Raw genomic sequence first — 20,083 nt, forward strand, 5'->3', positions numbered from 1 at the left:
GGCTCATGGGCTCTAGAGCTCAGGTTCAGTAGTTGTGGCACAGGGCTTGGTTGCTCCACGGCATGTGGAATCTTCCTGAACCAGGGCTCGAACCCGTGTCCCCTGCATTGGCAGGCGGAGTCTTAACCGCTGTGCCACCAGGGGAGTCCCTGTTCCTCAGATTCTAGTTGACTGTTACTATGCGGCTTCATAGAAAGAATTTGGACTCTTTGCATTTTCCTCTGTCTTTTTAAAAGGCAACAGAATTATCAGTCCTTTGAAGATCTGAAGTTCACCTGGGAAAACTTATCTGGCACTTTTTGGTTAACTATTTGATAACTTCCTAAATTTATTCTATGGTCTGTCTACCATTGGTCTCTCTTCCATAATTTTATAAATTCTATCAGATGTAGCTATAAGCATTTACAGTGTCCAGAAAAGTTACTTCATCCATGTTTACACATTTACCTGCTTAGATTTGTGCAAAATATTTATACAGGAAGTAGCTTAAATTACTTTTAGTTGGAGTTACTTCTCTATTTGCATTTTAATATCGAATATTTGTGCCTCTCGATTTTTTTCTAGTGTTAAGTGGGCTAGTGACTTGTCTATTTTACTGATACTTCAAAGATCTGGCTTTTGGATTGATTTATCAATTATATGGCTTCTCTACTTTTTGACTCAATAATTTCCATGTTTATATTTTTAATTTCTTTTTCACACTTTATTTGCATTTTGTCATACTGCCTGTGTTCCAGAGGTAACAAGTAATGTAAATTAAAAAGCATCCTTTTATAAATGTAGAATTAACCTATGAAGGAAATATTAGTTATTAATAATTTAGTGTGAGTTATTTTAGTCCATATATTTTCCTCACCTGTTCGTGAGACTGAATTTACTTTAATCTGCTGAGAACTTTGCTGTTTAACTGTTCCACCAACCTTTTTGTGAATTGTACTAACACTGGCTGCAATAGCTCCCTGGATGAGTGGGAGTTTTGATACGGCAGGACAAGGGGAAGGTCACTTGGGCTGGCTCTTGTTGGGGGCCATAGACAGCGGACCCGTGGAGAATGGGGGAAGGGCCAGATTAAGGATGGAGAGAGGACCAAAGACGGATCCCATGGAAACCTAGTATTTTTTGTGTGATGAGAGAGGGGAGAAGACAAGTCAGCTTTCAGTCTATTAATAGCTGGTATCTGGAGGCATTGAAAACCACCAGCCCTTTTGCATGGGGTCAACTTCAGAATCATTGACTTTCACTGAAGTTATGTTTTTCAAATTATTTTGAAAATGTAAAAAGAGTCGATGATTATTGTTCATTAGATACCCTAAGTTAAGAAAGATTTTACCTAGAGAGGAATTGAAATAACTTCCCGCAAAACTGGCTGAACCATTAGTGTTTATTAAAACCTCACATGTTCATAGGGCTTGGAGCGCTCTACAGTCACTGTGATGCCTATTTTTAAGGGACTTAAATATAAAATTAGATAATATACACATTGTACATTATTTACTGGATTACTTGTATGTGATATTAAATATGCATATTATATCATAACTTTATGCAGTAAATAATATAGATAGTAAGTTAATCTTATCTGTAAATCAGGTCAAAAGCCAGATTAACAAATACTGACGGTGTAGACTGAGCGTAGTGTTTATGGACAGCGTGAGCTCCTCTCTCTTGGAGTAGTATTTGCAGAAGTTTTCTATAACCTTATGAATTGTCAAATAACCTCTCCTTTCTATTTCATGTGTTAATTTACAAGTTTCTTTATATGGTTGTCACTGCAGCTTTGTCTTCATTTTCCTGAATTATCAGTAACACTTAAATATACTCACTGACTTCACTGAGAAGAAAAGTGTGGCCTCAGATTCAGTTCAGCAAATAATTCTGTACCTACCGTGTGGAAGGCAGTGAGTGTGCCAGGGACTCTGCTCAGGACAAGAAAAATACGTGACGTGACATCATTTCCGTCCCAGTGATGTCGAGGGGTAATGGAAGCACCTGTGCTGGTCTCCGCCTTTCTCTCCACGTTTCATGCACTCACGCCTAAGTCACATTGTTCTCAGCCTAGTGCAGACACGTGTAAAATATTCTGCTCCCCAGTCCAGCTATGATCTTGAGCAGACGTGCAGTGTACCTCTTTTTCTAGGTCTTTCTTAAATTATACCAGTAGGTTAGACTGATGTATATGGAAGAGTTTGTTAGAAGGAGTCTGTTAGTTTTTAAGGACCAGTCTTAGGTCTTTTTCTAAGAGAGATTTTATCTCTCTTTTCTGCCGTGCGGATGAGTGTGTGTTGGGGGTTAGGTAGGAATGAGTGGGACATAGTTAAGCATGAAATACCCCTCCTCTGGAAGGAAAAACACCTTTGTACATCCAAAAATATGTCGAAACGTGGCCTTACCTGTGGCTTTAACCGACACATGCCACCGCTGTCACCGGACAGGAACCGAAAACCTGTGTCAGACCTGACCACCGCCCACTCCCCTACCCACCCCTAGTCTCCCGCTTAACGTGCAGGAACCCAACCTGCTGTTCAGAGCAACTGTAGACAGTGTCTGGTGGGGTCTCTATTTTTAAAGCCTTCAGATATCTTCGTGATGGAAGTTGAGATTGTATTGCTCTCTTCTTGAACTGTCTTCGTCTAATTTAGCTAGTTCTTGTATTATTGTACATTACTTAAGAAACAGGTACGTAGGAGTTTAGCACAGTTGATGTGGTGCTACGTGCAATCAGTACTAGAAATAATACGCTATGTGCTAGTCTTTTAAAGTTTATTGATTATAATGATGATATTACCCCGTGGTATATACTGTTTGTTATATTATTTTGAGAGTCTAATGGTTAAAATTCTTTAGTCATTTGCAAATGTTTTTAGTGCCAAATTGTTAAGTTTGGGATTACAGGGCCCCAGAATAGGCTAGACACAAAAATACAAGTTTAAAAATATTTATGATTAGTGCAACCATCTTCTGTCAGCAGGCTTTGTATGTAGCAGTAAAAGTGTATGGGTTGTGGAATCAGGCAGACCAGGTTTGGAGTCCAGCTTTTCAACTTAGTAGCTACATAACCTCAGACACGTTACTCAGCTACTTTTCTTGTCTATGAAAGGAAGCTGTAATAGTACCTACTTGTTAGGAACTGTTGTAAGCTTCAGTGAGATGTTGCTGCTGCTGATGGTAACAGCAGGCACTTCTGCAGTCTTTACTGCCTACGAGGTGCTGCTCTAATAAGCACAGCGCGTTTCTAAGTCAGTAGCTCCTCCCAGCCGCCTTGTGCGGGAGACGCTGTTACACCTGGCGTTGATGGTAGCAAATGGCACGAACAGGAATCACCACCGAGAGTCAGCGTGTCCTTGTCCCATTCTAGAATGCATTGAAAATGTTACTATTTTTATTGAAATTTAAATTCGTATTGTGTATTATAAATTATATTTAAAGATTTTAAAAAGCTGTTTACCTTTTCTGTTCCTTTGTCTTTTCTTTCTTAAAATGTTATTTCAGTGAAAACTCAGAAGCAAGAGGTGATGATCACCTGTGATGGTTAATAATATTCCTCTCTTTAGATGTTACTTTTTTAGCCAAAGGGTGCAACAGTGTAGAGATACGGAGATAGATGGGCACAGTTGAGATCACTGACACTCTCATTGGCTATCAGAATTGATAAAGGTCCTGTATTATTCTCTTTGCTTTTTAGTGCTGGGGCTGTACTTTTGAGATTAGCTCTGTAGATCCACCACAGGATAGATCCAGACACACGGGGAGGCTTGCCTGTTATCTGAGTTACGATAATTAATGTAAGTGTTTTGCACTACTTTTGCACAACTTTTTCTCTCCACTAAGTGACTTTGAAGCAGAAGACAGTGTGAAGTCTTGGAAAAATAGTTATCGGTCTTTTTTCCATCTTAGCCAGCAAAATGTATTGCTCTTCTGGATTTTTCAAGTTTTATACCACTTCTTCAAAACATCCTCTAGGAAAATTCACAAGATAATAGTAAAATATATTGCCGTCTCTGTGTTTTGGTCATTTGGCTTATAATCTTCCATACCACAATGGCAGCTTGCACTGGGGGACAGGAGGGAGTTTTGCTAGAGTCCTGGACGGTGACAGGTGTTCTCAGAGGACTTCAGGCTACAGTTGACTCAGACAGAATAAAACAGCTCAGAGTAAAAAGAACTCAATGAAAACTATGAAGCACGCGAGTAAATATTTGAACCATAATGCATACATGTCTTAAAGCCCAATTTTTGGAAAATTTTCAAGCCTAGAATACTCTTAAGTGTGCATGTAAATATCTAGGGTTGACAAAAAAAAACCTACAGCTAACAAAATTGATAATGATAAAACTAAACTGGAGTATACTTCATTAAAAGGCAAGAATAGCACCAATATAAACCCATGGTCAACTCAAGACACTGAAGAAGCACTGAAACCTCCCTTCAGAAAATAGTAGGAATTTCAGCTGTCTGTGAATGTCCAAGCGCGATGAGAGCTTTGCAGTGAGCCGAACCTTCCGTGGCATCCAGGTCTAGTGGAATACAGAATCGATTAACCCTGAGGAAACACTAGCTGTGTTCTAAGTTTAGCTTGTGGCATAGAAATGCCTTTATATACTGTCCCAACTTTCAGTGACTTTAGTAAGTCATTCAGTAGGCTACTACTAAGGAGCCCTTGACAGTAAAAATAAAGCTAATAGCATTGCGCATCATTTGCCGGTAAGATCCCTCATTCAAACACACACACCTGTATCTTACTCTCAGTTAAAGGTTCGGTGGGAAACCCTTTTCCTCATTCAAACACACACACACACCTGTATCTTACTCTCAGTTAAAGGTTCGGTGGGAAACCCTTTCCCTCATTCAAACACACACACACCTGTATCTTACTCTCAGTTAAAGGTTCGGTGGGAAACCCTTTCCCTCATTCAAACACACACACACCTCTATCTTACTCTCAGTTAAAGGTTCGGTGGGAAACCCTTTCCCAACTGCAGACTGTCCTTTGAGAATCACGCTGTTTACCCACACACACAGTTTCACAATTTACATTGCTCCTGGTGTGGCTGGAGTGCAAGGAATTCCCCGTGTTTCCATATCTACTTAATAAGTTTTCCTTTGACTCAGCAATTCCACCCCTACTAATGTATCTGACAAATGTATTTAAGGAATGTCCAAAGATACATTTACAAGAAAATTTATTATGATGTTATTGACAATACTTAAACACTGGAAACAAACTAAATTTTGTCCACAGGTGATTGGTTAGTTTCTGTCTGTTACAGTGAAATGCTCTGTACCCATCCAGAGGAAAATGGGAAAGCTCCACAGATGCTCACATAGAAAAGCTTCCGGGATATGTAATTAAGTGGCAAAAAACTAAGTGGCAGAACAGTATAATGTGATCCCATGTGTGTGTATTTTAAGTATGCACGCATACACTTATATATAGGATTGATATTAAATGATATGTATGTGTATAAGGTGAGGTCTGTGTTACAATTAAATAGGATAAGGTATGTAAAATGCTTAGTATCATGCCTGCCTAGTGCATAAAGTAATTAATAAACCTTGCTGTTATTGTTACCTTGAAAGAGTGAGTTGAGGAAGGAAAAATTGCGAGAGGGGGATTTTACTAATTTTACATGTTTTGTATTGTCTGAATTTTTTACATGTATTACTTTTACATTAAAACTAGAGAGAAAACTATTTGCTCTTGGGGCAAGATCTGGGAAACTGTATTCACACTGAAGTATTACAGACACAACAATACTTGACACTATTCTTCAGATATGGAAGAATTCCCAGTGTGGGCAAAAGAGTAACTCCAGTACTCTCTTGGACAGAGGGCTTTTCCCAGGGTCTGTCAGAGCAGTTTTGGAGACGTGGTTATTAGTTCTCACCTTGACATACACATCCATGCTTTTGATTGTGTTTCTTCTTTTGTGTTCTTGGGTGTGTGTGTGTGTATGAGAAGGGGTATGTGTGTGTGTATATATATATATGTGTGTGTGTGTGTATATATATATACACACACATGTTGTTTTAAGCGTTTAGGTGATTATCTTCTTTCAAGAAAGCTTGGAAAATTTAAGGAAGAAATGGAAAGAATAACTGGAAGTGATTGTTGCTTAGCTACGCAAACAAAGCTTTCTTTTTCCCCCTTCCTCTCACACTTATCTTAGCAAGTAAGAATCACCCGGCTAATTGTTGAAAAGAGGTATTCCCGTGACCATACCCCATGAGGTTCTAAATAATTTATCGCATTAGAGTGACTACTACAAGGACTCTAAAGAAGAAATATTGACTGTACTATATAAGTTGTTTTGGTTCTGTGAGCTGTAGTTATTCAGAATTATTATATGTCTTTATAATACTGGTGTGTTAAAGTTTATTGAAGCTCATTAAAAATGTGGAAAGGGTGCCCGTTTGAAAACTAAATGTCATGGTCTTTTTTCCTTCAGAATGATGGACTTACGTATAAACATTACTTAAATCATGTCTTAATTATGTGGAAATTTGGTTAAATTGGTTGATTCTTTCTAAAGTCAGTATGGAATTAATAGGAAATGCATGGGCCTAACTGACAATTTGAAAATACCTTCATTGTGTTAAACTTGATGATGCATTTCTATTTTATTAGGAGAGATGAACTCTTTTCTTAAATTGCAATGCTTTAAAGATTTGAAGCCCTTGTTCTACATAAGCAGCGTCATGTCATATAAACTCATTATGATTGGAGAAGATGTTTGATGTAGTGGTTAAGAACACAGAATATGGAACCAGACTCCTAGGGTTCAAATCCCCACCCTGCCACTTCCTAGATGTGTGGTCTTGGACAAGATACTTACCTTCCCTGTGCCTTGGTTTCCGCTTCTGTAGAACAGGGATATAAGCAGTAGGCGGTAGGTAGATCCTGTGGTCATGGGACTGCTAAAAGGTTTTTGGAAGAATTGGCGAGTTACTCTCCGTAAAACGCCCGTGCGCGTAGCTAAGCATTTAATAAGCGTGGCTACTGTTACTTGCCTTTTTGTCCACCTGGTATCTAGGAAGTGCTGTGTGCGTGCATGTTATCAAAGAAATTAGCTGCTTACATTTTACAGTCTAAACCTATTACTGAACACCAATGTTTTAAGTACTTCTTAAAATTTCTTTGTACTAAGGTGTGAAAACCAGCTTTTGTACTAATTGGTTTTGATTATTTGTTTCTTGTTTGTATTACAGTTACAAACTATAATACTGTGGTAGAAACAAATTCAGATTCAGACGATGAAGACAAACTCCACATTGTGGAAGAAGAAAGTATCACGGATGCGGCAGATTGTGAAGGTGGCGCCCCAGAAGACGGCCTGCCGACAGACCAGGCAGTGCTGCCTGGGAGCAGCGCAAGGGAAGGGGACGTGAAGAGCTGCTGGGAAGACGATGGTGAGTTCAGTTTTTCTGGTAATGTTCTATTCTCTGGATTTTTTTTTTAAACATCTTTATTGGAGTATAATTGCTTTACAATGGTGTGTTAGTTTCTGCTTTATAACAAAGTGAATCAGTTATACATATACATATGTTCCACATCTCTTCCGTCTTCTTTTAAAAAATATATTAACTGAAACGATAAATTGGATGAAAAGTTTGAAATGAACTGTAACTTATTTGCTGTTAATCAGTAGAACGTCTCCTTCTACTTACCAAAAAGTACATTCTAAAGTCAGTGTGGGATTAATAGGAAATGCATGGGCCTAATTGACAATTTGAAAATACCTTCATTGTGTTAAACTTGATGATGCATTGCTATTTTATTAGGAGAGATGAAAGTTACTTTGACCATAACGTGCATGTAATATATTGATCCATATAATATATTGAATTTTGGTAGTTTTTCAAAAACCAGAATCAAGCTTTCCCTATACTGTTGACGTAATTGAACCTATCTTTAATTTCATACTGTGACCTCAAATGAAGAATCTACCAACAAAGTATATTTTGGTATAGTAACATTATAAGGTAATTCAGTGTGCAAAAATCCCAAATGCAGGTAAATCATGGGAATATTGTTAGTGTTTGTAAGCATCTCCCTCCCTCCCTCCCTCCCTCTCTCTCCCTTTTTTCTGTCTCTCTCTCTTTCTCTCTCTCTGTCTCTCTCTCTCTCCCTCTCCCTCCCTCCCTCTCTCTCCCTCCCTCTCTCTCTCCCTCCCTCCCTCTCTCTGTCTCTCTCTCATGGTTCTTTCACTTGCTTTAAATTTCTCCCCGAGTGAACCCTTTACAAAAGTAAAGCATGGTTGAGTGGAAGGAGCTGTGAAAGCCAGGAGCCCCCACTAGTGCCCTTGCAGTGAGTGAGCATTGTGTCTAACCTTCCTCCCCATCTGTCAGATGAAGGTGCTTTTTCTTCCAGCTCTAAAATGTCTCCTTTCTACTTTTCCCAGTAAACTATTTAGCCTGTCTTGTGAGAATTTAAGCAACAGTGGGATAAAAAGAGAAGGATGTGGGCGTGGCAGCTGTTGTGAATTAGAGGGATCGGGGGTCAGGCTCGGGGCATCAACCGAGGCAGAGAGGAGCAGGTGAAGGGACCAAGTTCAAGGTCAGGCAAAGAGAAGCTGCCCAGCAAGATTCAAACGCAGGGAAGTCATCTCAACAGGATATCAAAACTCAGGCTAGACAGTCAGGGGAAATGGGTCAGGTATGCAGGCCCAAGAATCTGGGTGACCAAATGTGGAAGCTGAGATAAGAGTCCAAAGAGTAGGCACAGGGTGACAGGAGTTAACAAGTTTTATAGCTAACAGAGGACCTCTGGAATCACGTAATCAGCCCCTTGTTTTATGGCGTTACTCATCTGTCCATTCAGCAGCTCTGCAGGAATGGGATTGCAAACTGGAGTAAGACTGTCTCTGTGTGAAAAGTGCTTACAGTTTAATGTGGGAGAGGGAAGTAAGTCACAAAGTCATTATAGTTCGATGTAGGTGTAAATTTAAGAGTTATGTGGAAACACGAGGAAGGAACACCTACACCTGAGAGAGGAGAAGTCCTAGAAGGATCTCCGAGTGAAACAGTGCTGGGCTTGAGTTACAAAGGACCAGCAGAGGTTCAGCAGGCAGAGGAGAGGCACAGGAGGTGGTTTTGCAGCAGAAGGCACGACATACATGGAACCACAAAGATTTGAACAAATGGGGTTGGCAGAAAATGAGCTCAGAGAAGTAAACAAGGGAAACACTATGAAGGGCATCATGTGCTAAGTCAAGGAATTTGAACTTTATCGTGGAAGCTATGAGAATAACAGCACTGATATGTACTTTAGAAATAAGTCTGGTAGCAATATGGAAAAAGAATCCTGGGAACAGGGGTGTCTAGAGGCAGGAGGTAGTGTCCTCAGTAAAGAGGCTTAATAGTTCAGGCAGTGATGAGAGTTTTGGAACTAAAGAAGTGGGCCTTGGGATGGGAATAAAAGGGAGAGATTTGACAGAAACGTAGGGGGTAAAATATATTAAATTTGGTTGATTCCATGTAATTCTGTGTAATTGAGAAAGAAAGGCTGACATAACTCCCAGGTTTCTGGAAAGTAGAACCCAGAGAAGTTAACTTGCTTATTCATTATCACAGTTGGTTAACAGCAGGGCTGATAACCTGTTAAATTGTAATACTGAGCTCAGAAATTTGGGGAGCAGCTGTTGCTTAAGTATTTACTGTTGGTAGCCAGAACTGATCCATTGGTGTCATTGATATGAAGTCTTAATACAGAAGCAAGAAGGAAATGATTTGTCTGGAAAAGGGGGAGATCAAGAGAATGAGATAGAGGTAAAAAGAAAGATGAAAAAATCAATGAAGAGGTTCTGTTTCTGAAAATACATTCGGATAGATTATTTGGACCAGCGTTCTCACTGAAAATAACTAATGATATTAAATTTTTAAATAAAGAAAGAAATCTTCTTGAAAGATTTAAAGAGCTAACTAGATAGTAAGACATTAACAGATTATATATCTAAGTGGATACAGGAAGCCATAGAGGTCAGCAGAGCACAGCATAGAAGACTCTTCGGCCTCGAGGACATTTGCCTCACAAGGGTAAACCTAAGATGTGGTTTTCAGGCCTCTGAGAAGAAACAAAGCCTTGGACCACCAAAGAGTTAGTAGCAGATCCTCCCCTAGTATGGACTACATCCTGACTATGATGAACTAAAAGCAAACCCTCTACCACCCCTACCATCCTCAGGAGTTAGCAAACAAAATTGCCTTGACTAGGGATTGGGGGAATGGAGGATTGTCTCTGAGAAACAGTAACCACAAGCTGTCATGCATTGATTTATAGCTCAGATTCACATCACTGGGCAGCCTGATAAAGTTCAAGCCATAATTGAGTCCAAAGTGGACCTGCTGCCCTACCCATAGACACCAAGCAGAAGCAAAGCCAGATCTTTTGGAGGAGCATACCTTCATCGTAGCACTGTAGAAGTTTCCCAGATAATTCAGCAAGAGGACAGCAGTGTGAGTGAGAGCTACCAGAAACAAAAGGAAGCAGAAACTGACCCATAAGGACTTTAACTATCTGATACAGATTATAAAATGACTGTCATGTTTAAAGAAAACACATGCAAACTTGAAATTACCTGCTGTGGTAGAATAAAATACAGTAGAATCAACAGATTTTAAGAACCAAATAAAACTTCTAAAAATTAAAAAAATAGAATAATAGAAATTCAAATTCAAAGGATAGGTTTAACATTAAAGTAAACAGAGCTGAAGAAAGAATTAATGAATTGGAATATAGGGGGAAATTTATACTAAATGTAACTCAGAGAGACAGATAGAAAAATCCTGATAAGAGACATGAAGGATAGAATAGAAGTTTCTTCTACTCTTAATTCTAGGAGAAGAGAGAACAGGGAAGCAGCAGTATTTGAAGAGATAATGGCTTAGATTTTCTTCAGTCTTGATGAAGGACACCGGACCACAGATTCAAGAAGTTCGGTGGATCTCAAGAAGGATAAATAAATCTATCCCCAGTCACATTATGGTGAAATTACAGATTATCCAAGACAAAAATAAAACTCTTAAAAGTAACCCCCCAAATTCAGATTATGTTTGAGAGGGTGGCAGTTGGACCGACAGCTGAATTCTCTGTAAAAACAGTGGAAGCCAAACATAGTGAAAAGATGCCCGCCAATACAGAATTCTGTACTTCACAAGATATCTTTTAAGAAAGGAGGTGATGATTTCAGACAACTTTCAGGCAATGAAAACAGAAAATGTGTTCTCAGTAGACCCTTATTTAGGCGTGAAGAGAGAAATCCTTGTTAGAGGTCTGAGGTGTAAGAAGAACAGAGAAAATGACAAGTACATGGTAAAGATAGATAAACAAATAGTATTTCCCGGGTTTCCCTGGCGGCGCAGTGGTTGAGAGTCCACCTGCCGATGCAGGGGACACAGGTTCGTGCCCCGGTCCGGGAAGATCCCACATGCCGTGGAGCGACTGGGCCCGTGAGCCATGGCTGCTGAGCCTGCGCGTCCGGAGCCTGTTCTCCGCAACGGGAGAGGCCACAACAGTGAGAGGCCCACGTACGGCAAAAAAAAAAAAAAAAAAGAAGTATTTCCCATGAAAATACTCACAAAAAAAACGGGTGTAGCTAAATTTATTTCAGATGATGTTGACTTGAAGGTTAGAAGCATTATTATGGATAACAGGATCATTTTATAATGGCGAAAGATTAAATTCACTGATCAGATATTATTTTAAATGTGTTTGTACCTAATAACGAGGCCTCAAAAATATATGAAGAAAAAATAGACAATCTACAAAGAGAAAAAGACAAATATACAGTCATTGCTGAGGATTTAACATGCCTTGGTTAGTCATTGATGGAATAATCACACAAAACCAATGAGGATACGGAAGATTTGAAAAGATATATGGACAGTGTACTTAGTAATTGCAAAATAAGTATTTTTTCAAGCTATTTGGAATATTTGTAAAAATTGAACATATACGGGGTCATAAAGCAAATCTCAACAAATTTCAAAGGATAAAATCATACAGAGCATGTTCCTTGAACACAATACAATTAAGCTATGAAATAAGATACATAGAATATTATGTTTGGGAGTTTTAAGGAATACACTTGAATGTATGTTCATGGATCAATAAAGAGATCATAATGAAAATGAGGAAATATTTTGAACTGAATGGTAAAAATATTCTATATCAGAATTTGTAGGATGTGGTTAAAGCAGTTTCTAGAGGAAAATTTAGAGCTTTAAGTACATATTTTAGGAAAGTTTCTGGCTAAAAGTTAATGAACTAATAAGCATCTATCTTAAGAACTTAGAAAAAGAACAGCAAACTGAGTTGTTTGAAAGTAAAAGAAAAGAAAACAAAATAAGTACAGTTAACTCTTGAACAATGTGAGGGTCAGGGTGCCGACCCTCCTTGCAGCCTAGTCAGCCCTCCGTGCTTGCAGTTCTCCCCCAACCACGTGTGTGGTCCCCGCCATGTGTACTGTCCCCCCATGCCTGCAGTCCCTCAGTGCATGCAGGTCCCCCCCGTTGGTGCAGTTCCTCATCCATGGATTCAGTCCACTGCAAATAGCTTAGTATTGTAGTATTTACTACTGAAAAAATGTCAGCGTGTAAGTGGACCTGTGCAGTTCAAACCTATGTTGTTCAAGGATCAACTGTAATATAAAATTGAAAATAAACCTACAGGGGACTTCCCTGGCAGTTCAGTGGTTAAGAGTTTGCCTTCCAATGCCGGGGGTGCAGGTTCGATCCCTGGTTCGGGGAGCTAAGGATCCCACATGCCTTGCGGCCAAAAAACCAAAGCATAAAACAGAAGCGATATTGTAACAAATTCAATAAAGACTTTAAAAATGGTCCATGTCAAAAAAAAATTTTTTTTGAAAAAAAATAAACCTACAGTACAAAAAATCAACATACGCAAAACTTTATTCTTCGAAAACATTAATATTTACAAACCTTTGATGAGATTGATCAAGGAAAAAATAAAATATAAATAGCTAAAGTCAAGAATGAAAGAGTGGACATAACTACAGATACTACAGACATTAACAAGTTTACAGGGGAAATGTGGGACAGGATATTAGAAATTCTTAGCCAAAACTGGCTCAGGAAGAATTGGAAAACAGGAATAGTTCTATAACCTGACCACAAAGGAGTGGTGAAGATATGGAGCAGCTGAGACTCGTAGGATTGCAAATGCTGTGCCACCCGGGGAAGCAGCTTGGCAGTTTATTATAAAGTTAAGTATACACTTAGCACATGACCCAGCAATCCCACTCCTGGGTATTTTCCCTAGGAAAACTTGTACACTGATGTTAGAAGCTCTATTCATAAGTTCCAAAAATTGGAAGCAACCCATTGTCCTTCAACAGGTGAAAGTGTAAGGAAGCTGTAGTACATCCGTGAAATGGAATGCTGCTCAGTGATGAGAAGGGACAGGCTGCTGGTCAAGCAACAACTTGGATGAATCCCAAAGGCCTTATGCTAAATGAGAGAAGCCAATCTCAAAAGGTTGTATACTGTTCGGGTCCACATACCTTACATTTTCAAAAAGACAGACTGTATGCTGGGTAACAAATCAGTAGTTGCCCAGGGCTAAAGGGAAAGTGTGACCATGAAGGGATAGACGGCACCAGGGGGTGTCGGGGATAACGGGACTGCTCCGCGTCCTGTTTGTGGTGGTGGTCACATGAGTCTACATGTGTTAAAGTTCATAGAACTGTACACCAAAAGAAAAAACAGTAAATTTTTCTACATGATAATTTGATATGTGTACGTATGTATATATAGAGAGAGAAATTTTTTCCTCCTCTACAAAGAAAACTGGCCCAAATGACATCACTGGTAAATTCTTCTAAATAGTCAAGGAGATAATAATTAGAATTTTAGACAGTGCTTCCAAAGACTAGTGTAAGAGAGAAGATTCCCCAACTCTTTAAATGAGGCTAATCTTGATACCAAACCAGATAAGTATAAGAAAGGAAAGTTACAGACTTGCTCAGAGCACAGACACAGAAATCCCAAACAAGATATTAGCGATACAGTATACATGCATGTACGTGTATGAAATGCAAGGTCAGAGTAACATTTAAAACAATTTAGGGACTTCCCTGGTGGTCCAGTGGTTAAGACTTCACCTTCCAATGCAGGGGGTGCAGGTTCCATCCCTGGTCAGGGAGCTAAGATCCTACATGGCTTGTGGCCAAAAAACCAAAAAATATAAAACAGAAGCAATATTGTAACAAACTCAATAAAGACTTTAAGAATGGTCCACATCAAAAAAATATCTTTACAAATATAAAAATTTAAAAATACCACTTTAACCCAGACTTAAGGAGAACACTCGAAATTCACTTCAACAGACACGGAAAAAAAGTGTTTATTAAAACTCAGTACCTGTGAATGGATATAATAAAAACTAATGAATTAGGTACTTCCTTGATCGAAGGAAGTATGTCTATGTAAAATCTATCACAGACATCATGCTTAATGACAGAATGATGAGAACATTTCCTTGGTGATTAGGACATTTACCGCTCTCCTCAGCCTTCTTCTGGAGGTGCTGCCAGCACAGTAAGACAGAACAGACACAGAAAGATCGCAGTTAAGAAGGAAAGAACACCTCTCACTATCTACAGATAATACAACTGTGTATATAAAAAAGAACCTACAGATAAATTATTAGTACTAGTAAGAGAATTTGACAAATTTGCTGACTACAAATGATATACTGAATTTAAAGTCATCCTTATACGTCAGCAAGAGTTAAAAAATGAAAATAGATGTGGAAGAGCACACGAACAAATTATAAGCCCTTATCAGAGGCATTAGCAAGTACCTCAGCGCATGGAGCAGTGTATCATGTCCATGGGTCAGAAGACTCCATCTTCTTTTACCTACACTCCAGACTTTATTTGGATCTCACGGGTTTTCCCACTCATGTCCTCCTGTTCCAGGGTCCAGTCCAGGGCACACATTGCATTTGGTTTGGTCTCCTTAGTCTCCTCCAGTCTGTGACGGTTTCTCATCTTTCCTTGTTTCTCGTGACCTGACAGTTTGAGGAGTACTGGTCAGGTACTTGCAGAACATCCTTCAATTTGGGTTTGTCTTGATATTTTTCCATAATTAGACTGAGGGTGTGGGATTTTTCAGAGAATAACGTAGTAAAGTCTTTTTTTATTCGAGTATAGTTGATTTACAATGTTGTGTTACTTTTGGGTGTGCGGCAAAGTGAATCAGTTATACATCTACATATGTCCATTCTTTTTTTTTTTTTTAATTCTTTTCCCATATAGGCCATTATGGAGTATTGAGTAGAGTCTCCCAGTCCCCTGTGCTACACAGCAGGTCCTTATTAGTTATCTATTTTACATTTAGTAGTGTGTCTGTGTCCCGGAATCACTGTGATTTTTAACCTGGCGTCTGAGGAGCCTGGCCAGCAGGCTCATGGGCAGAGGGAGGGAGGGAGGGAGGGATCCGCAGACATGAAGCCAGAGAGGCAGTGAGATGCCAGAGCACTGAGAGGTCTTAGAAGCTACTGGACACACTCGTACTCTTGTTAAAATGAGGAGACATTAGAAGAATTTGAATGGAGACGTGGTGTGGTTTGATTTTCATTTCACAAGGAGCACTCTGGCTGCTGTATTGAGAATAAACCCTAGAGGTCAGGGGTAGGGACACAAAGACCGGCACAGAGTTATTACAATACTCCAGGGCAGTGACTTGAACCAGGACAGTAGAAGTAAAGGTGGTGAGGGGTACCAAATTCTGGTTATACTTCGAAAGTAGAGTCACTAGGGTTTATTGATGGATTATATCAGGATTGTGAGAGGAAGAGGGGTTTAAGATGATCCCATGGATTCTTCCATTTTACAGTTAGGTTTGGAGGGAGCTGATTATGACACATTTATTACTCGTAATCTTGTTGGAACCAGTCCCACTTGTATCTGTTTTTGAGTCTGATTCTGTCTTTTGTCCTGTCCATTTCCCTCTGTCATCCAGAAGTGTGATGAGTAGGGCCAACGACACACCTAGTGGCACTAGCTTTCTTCTGTTGTCATCACTCTCTAAACCACCACTTTTTAAATAAACTTATTCAACCATTTTTTAATCCATCCATGTCTTCAAAAATAAATATCATATGAGATCATGCCTCCTAGTAATACTTTAAAAAATGGATATGAGGCCAGTTTATATGACTTTTTTTCTTTGAACCCATTCCAAATGCTAGTGGTCAATGTTTTCTTTTTCTTCTTAAGTGCAGACAACATAGTACCTTTATAATCTATTCTAGAAAACATTCTCAGGATGGAAGTTAAATATCTCTGATCTGTAGTTTACAAAAGAAAGTCAAAGGTAGACTATGCAAATTGAATGACTTTGTCCATATCTCCTAATCTCCACTGTTACTCACAGATCATAACCAGTGATCAGGTCAGTGATTTATCTTCAAAGTCTTCTATATTTTCTGAAGATAATTTTGTATGAGCCAGGAGACCAAGAGTTCCCGTACAGTGACGTATCTATCATGAGTTTGATTCTCTTTTGCTTCTTGAACTTCATACTTTCTGGAAGAGAAGATCAAAACTAATTCTTTTAGTTCCTGGCTGCCTGTGGGATTTGAATCCAGACTCTGCAACATGACAGACCAGGGCCGGTACGGCCCAGCTCCACCACGTCTTCCCAGGCTTGGAGTGGTACCACGCCCTGTGTCCAGCCCGTTCCTCTAAGCTTCCGTATCCTGTCCCCTCTCCTGGGCGTCCTTCTGTCCTGTCTGTCTCCTCCTCTGTGAAACATTGTCTGACCCCCGCAGACACAGTAAGTGTCAGCAAAGCTGCGTCTGTCTGTCACTCTCCCACATCGTGCTGTGACTGACTGACCACTCTGTTCCACCAAACACTCCTGAGGCCACACACTGTATCATATTGACCTCTGTCTGTGACCATTAACGCCTAGTACGTATTAGATGCTTAAGAAATCTCCTGCAAGTGAGTGAATGAGTTAAGACGTAAGACGTTTTCCTTCTTTTATTTTTAATCTTCATCAGTTATACCATCAGTTTCAAGAAAATGTTTTTCCCTTCCTTGCTTTCCTTAACATTTTGAGAGCTTTAGTTCTTCTCCATTTTTTATCTTCCTGACACTATTTGGACCTTATGTTGTCTAAACTCCTGTATTCATCCTTGGTTATGTGACATTCTTTCTGCTCTTTGTAAATTTACTTTTGAAATCTGAGCAACCTGGAAGCTCCATCTGGGTGGCACTTTGCTTTCTTCCTTTTCTTAAACTTTTCTTATATAAAATATGAATAGAGGTTAAGGAGTATTCTTGGCTGGCCCATGTATAAGGCATCTAGGAAGTAGTAAAATAAGATAATCACTTAATCCTTTATCAACTGTTTTAAAAAGAACTATAGAGACTTCTGGTAAGATGGAATAGATATACTTTTCCCTGTTTCTTCTGCTAAGTACAGCCAAAACCTGTGGATACTACATGTAAACAAGAAGACTCTGGAAGGTAGGTGGAGGGAAGAAGGCAGGCTCGTTGCCTCAGGTCCTGAGGAACAACCCAGCAGTGAGTCCCCTGGGCTCTCTCTCAGCCATGTGTCCCTCGTGGATCAGAACCTCAACACCTGGTAAGCAGGCGGCTTGTGGACACTACCTGCTCTAGTCCAGCCACGGGAAGACGGCAGCCCCACTGCCCACCCTCACCAGCAGAGGCTAGTGGGGAGCCCAGCCTTCCACACTCGCTGAAAGGAACCTCCCCCCATGGTGATGTCAGAGACCAAGTAGGGAGCTGGGACTTGGGTCCCCACTCAGCAGCAGTAACCGTGGAAACTACGCGGGAGCCTGGCCTTCCATCCCACCGCCCGCAGTGGTGACCCGCTCGTGCTAGGAAGCCTGGTGGAGACTGAAGGCGTTCACCCCCGCCCGCAGGGCCAGCGGAAGCCACGTGGAGCGGAGCGCGGTGATGAGGCGCCTCGCCCTTCACAGCCTGAGCGGGATCAGGAGAGCCTGGCCGGGGCCTGGACCCCACCCGCTCAGCCGTAAAGAGCAGCGCCTCTCCCCAGGTGCAGAACAGAGGCTGAGGGAGGAGCCCGCACCTCCCCCGCCACGGCCCAGGATGGGAGCGTGCCCGCCTCCCCACGGGAGATCCTGGGTCTCCGTCTCCCTATAGAATAGCTGAATATCTAGGTGTCATTCAAAACTCATTTGTCACACTGAGAACCAGGAAAGTTTCAACTGAAGTAGAAAAGACAATCAACAGACACCAGCACTGAGGTGACAAAGATGCTAGAATTATCTGACGTGGGCAGTCACGTGATAAAAGTGCTTCAACTCCCAATTGTGAGCATGCTTCAAGCTAAAAGATACAGTCTTCACAAAGAAACAAAGTACGAGGGAGCACCAGGCGGAAAGTTTAGAACTGAAAAATACAATAACTGAAACTCAGAACCTCAGCACGCAGACTCTGTAGCCGCATGGAAGGATGCGAGGAGAATCAGCGAGGTTGCAGCTGGAACAGGAGAGTCGTCCAGCGTGAACGACAGAAGGAGACAGACTGCAAAAAGAACAGAGCCTAAGCGACTTCTTTGGATCTGCTGTGCCTGTCATCAGAATTCTTTGGATCTGCTGTGCCTGTCATCAGAATTCCAGAGAAGTACGAGGAAGGGCCTGAAAAAGTATTCAGAGAATTAATGGCTGAAATTTTCCAAAATGTGGCAAAAGACACGCACCCACACCCCAAACAGGATAAATCCAAAGAAACCCAGGCCAAGATGCATCGTAGGCTAACTCCAGAAAACTAAAGCCAAAGAAAGAATCCTGAAGGTAGAGAGAGGAGACGCCTTTACCTTTAGGGGAAAACAGTTTAAGTGACAGACTGCTCATAGGAAACCATGGAGCCAGCCAGAAACAGGGCACCTCAGCTGCTGAAGAGAAGAATTGTCGGCCTGGAGCTCTGTATCCTGAAAAGAGATCCTTCAAGGATGCAGAAGAAATCAGGACACTTTCAAATGAAGAAACACGAAGAGGGTTTGTCCCCAGCACACCTACGCTAAATGAATGGCTAAAAGCAGCTCTCTGAACAGAAAGGAAGTGATAGAAAAGAAATCCTGGGACATCAGGAAGGAAGAAAGCGCAAAGGCAAGAGTGAACGTATGACTACATGCAGTAGAATATCCTCTTCTGGATTTTCCAATTACGTGTGATGACAAAGCAAACAACATGAGTGTGGGTAGGAAAAATTAATGAGACAGAGTACGTATCAATACTTTCTCATTTGTATTGTGTACAAGCTACCTCAAGTTCTGTTTGACCAAATCTCATGGTAAATTTGATACTCAAGTCATAGGGTATTGAGAATTACACGTTAATTCCTACCTGAACATAACTATTTTCATTTGAGCCATTATTGTTCAACATGCATTGTTTAGAGAACGTATGTTAAAGAGACACTGAAAACTACTTAAAACTCCTCTGAAGAAAAATCCCTCAATTTGGAGATACATTCCTTTCATAAATAAACTGTATTTCTAAACCAACATAAAGGGCTAATTTCTAGGCTTTACCTTAGCTAATTAAATAAGTAAATAAAGGTTTATGTGTGTCACACCATGTTCAAAACAATCTTGCCTGACCAAGTAGAACAAACCAATAAACATAAAACCGTTCTTTTGACAAATAGTTTTGACCAAAGTGAAGAATCGGTATAAGCCACTGAAAACCTCCAGTCTGGATAACTCTGGCCTTCCACCACGTAAAGATACCCTTTCCCACTGCTGGAGTTCAGAATTTCATCTGTGAAAAGGGGCGCAGCAGGTTTGCAACACTGCCCAGCAGTGCAAGGCCACCAAGACTTTGTGCTGGAATACTGGTTCAGAATAAATAAATTAATTTAACTTCATGACGTTCCAGGTTAGTAACGGTTACTGGTTTATTCAGTTGGCTACCATTGTGGCCCTTAATCATGCCTTCAGATGAAAGTTCATGTAATGAGACCTCGGGTCCAGAGCACTTCTACCCTTGAACTGTTTTATGGCTCCTCAAGGCGGTCCTTGTGGCTGAATTTGAAAAATTATCTGTCGAATTGGACCTGGTTGACCA

At 40.4% G+C, this 20,083-nt stretch overlaps 1 protein-coding gene across 1 annotated transcript in view; it reads left to right on the forward strand.

Annotated features, from left to right (window-relative positions):
- Positions 1-20,083, forward strand: part of ZEB1 (zinc finger E-box binding homeobox 1) — a 194,756-nt gene that overhangs the window by 109,073 nt on the left and 65,600 nt on the right. The window contains exon 2 of the mRNA XM_030832264.2: positions 7,207-7,407. Within this exon, the coding sequence (XP_030688124.1) occupies positions 7,207-7,407 (201 nt within the window). The remainder of the gene's footprint in view (positions 1-7,206; positions 7,408-20,083) is intronic.

Source organism: Globicephala melas, chromosome 2 (assembly GCF_963455315.2).
Source record: "Globicephala melas chromosome 2, mGloMel1.2, whole genome shotgun sequence".
Lineage (NCBI taxonomy): Eukaryota > Metazoa > Chordata > Mammalia > Artiodactyla > Delphinidae > Globicephala > Globicephala melas.